A 5000-nucleotide genomic window follows, 5' to 3' on the forward strand; every position below is an offset into this window, starting at 1 on the left:
AGCCCATAGCGTGAGACTGTAGTCCTCTCAGTGGGTTTTATACAGTTCCTTTTTTGACTTAAGCTGCTACATATTTTCATAACCTAAATACCTTTTCCACTAATATTTAGCTGCTGCTGTTCTTCTCTTGAACCTTTTCAGAATGAGTGTTGTAGGATGGCTTGTGATGTGGACTGCCCTGTTAAGGGTGAAAGGTCATGTGTGAATGTGCACCTAATCTACGTGTGTCTATAAATGTCAGGTGCTAAATGTGTGTGGGTGTGCATTTGTGGTTGTGTGGAGATGTTCTAGGTGAATGCTGTATCTGTGTGCACTGGTGTGTCAATCATATAGAATGCTAATGTATAGTTTATGCAGGGCTGGAGTTATTAGCAGTTTCTAAAGTGTCGGTGTGCTTGCTCGGGTGTGGGGTCTTATGTGATGCTAATGTTTATTTTGTGCCAGCATGAAAATGTTATAAGATGCTAATTAGCTTTTCTGCGCAGGTGTGGCCATGTTATACGATGCTATTATTTAGTTAAAGTATGCTAATGCCTACTTATCTGCGCTGGATTATGTTAGAGAACATATCCCTTTCTGCATAGGTGTGGAGATGTTATAGGATGCTCATATCGAGCTAGTCTGTGCAGGTTTGATGTTATCATAGGAATGCTAATGCATGCGTTTCTGCGCAGGTGTGATGTCATAGGATGCTAATATTTAGCTTACCTGCGCAGGTGCTAACGAGGTGGCTAGCGTATGGGTTTGTGCACTGGTGTGGCTATGTGATGAGATGCTAACCGTTAGCTTGTCTGCACAGGTGTGGCGATGTCGGAGGAGGCTAACGTTGAGCCGGTCTGCACAGGTGCAGCGATGTCAGAGGAGGCTAACGTTGAGCCGGTCTGCACAGGTGCAGCCGTACAGGAGGAGGCTAACGCTGAGCCGGTCTGCGCAGGTGCAGCCGTACAGGAGGAGGCTAACGCTGAGCCGGTCTGCGCAGGTGCAGCCGTGCCGCAGCAGGCTAACGCTGAGCTGGTCTGCGCAGGTGCGGCGATGTCAGAGGAGGTGGTGCGTCAGACGCGCAGTCAGAAGCGGGCCCTGGAGCGGGACAGCCTGCCGGGGGACGGGGCCGAGGGCAAGAAGGTGAAGCTGGAGCGGGGCGAGCTGAAGAGCGACCCGGACGGGGCCCCCGACGGCCCGGGGCCCAAGGTGAAGGCCGAGCCGGGGGCCAAGGCGCCCGCCGCCCTGAAGACGGAGCCGGGGGCCAAGGTGCCCAGCCTGCTGAAGAGCGGGGAGGTCAAGGCCACCATCAAAGTGGAGCTGCAGACGGACGAGCCCGTCGACATGAGCACGTCCAAAAGGTGAGCCTTCCGTTACATTACGTTACGTTTAGTGGCGTTTGGCAGACGCTCTTATCCAGAGCGACGTACAACGAAGTACAAAGTGCGATGGCGTCAGTGAGGTATCCCCTAGGGCAGGGGTCGGCAACCCTGGTCCTGGAGAGCCGCAGGGTGTGCTGGCTTTCGTCTCCACCTTAAAATAAGCAACCGATTCAGACCCAAGAAACCAGGTGAGGTGAGTTAACTGTGTAATCAATGGCTTTCATTGATCAATTAATGCCAAGTAACAACGAAAGCCAGCACACCCTGCGGCTCTCCAGGACCAGGGTTGCCGACCCCTGCCCTAGGGAAATGGAGAGATCCAGATGGGGAGAGGTAATGGCAGGAATGAATATCATTTCAGTCTTACCTGGGTTGAGCTTTAGATGGTGGTTGTCCATCCAGCTCTGGATGTCGCTCAGGCAAGCAGAGATACGGGCTGAAACCTGTGTATCCGATGGTGGGAATGAGATGAATAGTTGGGTATCATCCGCATAGCAGTGGTAGGACAGACCATGTGCAGTGATCACAGGGCCAAGGGAACGAGTGTAAAGAGAGAAAAGAAGCGGGCCTAGGACTGAGCCCTGGGGAACTCCTGTGGCAAGGGGCCGAGGTGTCGATACTGTACCAGCCCAGGCAGCCTGGAAGGAGCGACCAGAGAGGTAGGACTCAATCCAGTTCAGGGCTGTGCCACAGATCCCCGTTGCTGACAGGGAGGACAGGAGGATGGAGTGTTGGCCATCCGTCTAAATGCCTCAACCATTCAGCCATAGTTGGAATTTTATAATTTGCTATTTAGCTGACACTTTTATCCAAAGAGACAAATCTCCCAGGATCAATGTGGGTTTACAGACCATACCCAAGGGGCCAACAGCCTGTCCGGATCTTTTCGTGGCTGTACCGGGACTTCAACCAGCCACCTTCTGGGTCCCAGTCATGTACATTAGCCACTAGCCTATAAACTGCCCCTTTTGCGCTGCCCCTTAGCCGCTAGGCTACAGGTTGTCCCTTAACAATCACTATGTTTAAAAATACTGTTTCTCAACTCAGTCTTCAAAGGCTAAGAACTGCTGGTTTTCGGGTGTGAATCTAGTCTGGCTGATCAGTAGCGTTGGTTATTTGGTTAAATACATGGGAGGGAAGAAAATCAGGGCCAGCTTTGAAATTGAGGACCAGATTTGAGGATCTCTGTTTTAAAACCAATTACACAACTGCTTTTCTGTTTTTGAGCAGAGGGAGAAAATCTTGCCATACGCAAAATTGGTTCGCATGGAGGCTGGATTCTTTTGGCAATCATTATTTTACACTTTGGGTTGTCATTCGGATTTTGTAAAAGCTTCACATTTGAGAATGGGCATCTGTTTCCCTCCATTTTGGCTCTGTGGTCCGTTTGCTGGCTCTGTGTTTAGTGCCTACTCTGGAAACTGGCTGCGGTGGCAGCTGGAGATGTGAAATTGCTCACGGTGCCAAACATTCACTCTACTGTGAAGATGTGCCGTGCTTTACATGCATAGAGCTGGAGGTATTCAGGAAGTATCGGAATAATGATCACAGCATTCGCTTTTAATTTACCCAAGTTCTGCTAGAGACCGTTTCCGATCGATGTCAAGGAATATCGATGCTGTGATATAAACGCTGTGGCTCCCTCCCGCTCCTCAAATGAAGGGTGTGCTCGAAGATTAAATTATCTTAAATATCTTTTTTCTCTTCAAACGTTTCCCCTCAGAATTGTGAAAGGTCTTCAAAAGGCCTCGATGTATTCATGAATGTGGTTGCGGAGTGAAGTTTGTATTAGTTTGTATTGTAAACGACAGAGCGTTTAATGTGGCCTTTTGGACATTGCCCTAACTGAGCATAAAGTTGTAAACGTCTTTAAAAGCCGTCCGGTTCGAGCTGCGCGAAGGAACGGCGCGTTGCCGTGACTTTGGCCTGTTCGAATGGGGCTTTTTCAATGAGGAGAGCTCGACCGGCTCATAAGTTCAAAACCAAGGCATTGTTTTCACACAAAGGGGATGTGCCTAGATTTGGATGGATGAAGATAATGCATTGTGTGGGGGACTGAGGAGGTGGTGATTTGGGGGTGGGGGTGGGGGTGGTGGGGGGGGGGTTGGGAGTGTAAAGTTTTGCTGATAGCGACTTGCGCGCCAGGCCTGTGACGCTCCGTCCCGCAGAAGTTTGGCGCAGATCGAGCGGGCTCCGCGCACAGGAAGTCAGATCTCACACGCACACCGCGTCGCCTGCCCCCCTCTCGGAAGTTTGAGGCCGCGGCTGATCTCCATTTTCTTTGGCACCTGAACTCTCTGGCTCACTTCACAAAATGAAGGCTATGTGTCACAAACCGGTTCCAGCCGGCCGTTGCCATGGTTTCCACATTGGAAGGAACCGTTGAGGGGAGGGGGGTATGTGTGTGTGTGTGTGTGTCACATGACCACGGAGGGAAATGCCTGGGTCATGTGACCGACCACCTTACCAGGGTGATTAATACACAGGAAGTGATTTCAGTGCAGGATGAGGATTCTGTTTGAAGTCTATTTTTATTTTACCTTTTTTTTTTTTCTTTTTTTTTTTTTGAAGACGTTGGCAGGGGTTAAACTCTTTAACAGCCTCTTCATTTCCTTTACCCAACTTCACCCCTGGCTTTCATTCAACTCGTAAACTATTTTTATTTAACTTTATTCCAAGTGTTTTATAGCAAAAGGGAGAATCCTGTTGGCCTAACAAACGCTTCTAAAGTGCTGAGTAACTCTTTTTAGCCATGTTACATCACGGCTGTCATTTCATTGGCCGAGACCAGAAACCCGAGTGTTAGAAAGCGACTGTTATTGTTTGTGGTTGGGCGTTGAGTTGTATAATAATAGTTTTGCTCGTTCTGAGAATATTAAATATCCGCTCAGGTTTCCGTCCGGTTTTTTTGCGAGCGCTCGCTCCCCCAGCCCGTGCCTCGCTCACGCCCCTGGCATGTGTGTCAAAGCCGACTCGGTGGTTTCTGCTGCTGTCGACAGAGCTCTGAGGAATGCCGTCCCGTGGAACTTTCCGGAAGTAGCCGCGGCGAGCGTGCGGATCGGGACCGGCTTCGACAGGTTCCGCGGCGGCACGGGGCCCGTCCAGGTCTTAGCGTGCCCCGTTAACGGCCCTGTTAGCCGTCCTGCAGGGCTTTGCCGGGGCCGGTCTGGCAGATGGATGGGATATGATTAATCCGGCTGTTAATTCTTCCTGGCCGCGCACCACCGGCGTGTGTACGCGCCCCGCTTTCGGTTTGGGCTCGGGTTGGCGGCTCTGTGGGCCGCTTGGCACGGTGCCCCCCCCCCTCCCCTCCCCCCCTGGTAACCCCCGCCCCCCGCCGGAAGGCTGTGGCGCAGCGAGGAAGCGGGAACGAGAGCTCGCGAACGCGTCAGAAACCCGAGCGGACATTTAATATTCCCCCATAGAGCAAAACTATCATTATAAAACGCAACACCCTACCACAAACAATAACAGTCACTTTCTAACACTTTTTTTCCCCAAGAGTTTGCTCAACCAATAGGATTTCCCCACTTTGGTATAAAACACGTGGATTAAAGTTAAATAAAAACAAAGAGTTATAACCGGAGTTGAATAAAAACCTCCCTACTGTTTAGCTTGCAGGCAGGGAGAGCGTGTTTA

General features: G+C 50.7%; 1 protein-coding gene across 1 annotated transcript in view; it reads left to right on the forward strand.

The window, feature by feature from the left end:
- gatad2ab (GATA zinc finger domain containing 2Ab) overlaps positions 1-5000 on the forward strand; it is a 41052-nt gene that overhangs the window by 25729 nt on the left and 10323 nt on the right. Inside the window, 1 exon segment of the mRNA XM_061239739.1 lies at positions 800-1340. Coding sequence (XP_061095723.1) covers positions 808-1340 — 533 coding nt within the window. The 5' untranslated portion in view covers positions 800-807.

The sequence above is a fragment of the Conger conger genome, chromosome 4 (assembly GCF_963514075.1).
Source record: "Conger conger chromosome 4, fConCon1.1, whole genome shotgun sequence".
Taxonomy (NCBI): domain Eukaryota; kingdom Metazoa; phylum Chordata; class Actinopteri; order Anguilliformes; family Congridae; genus Conger; species Conger conger.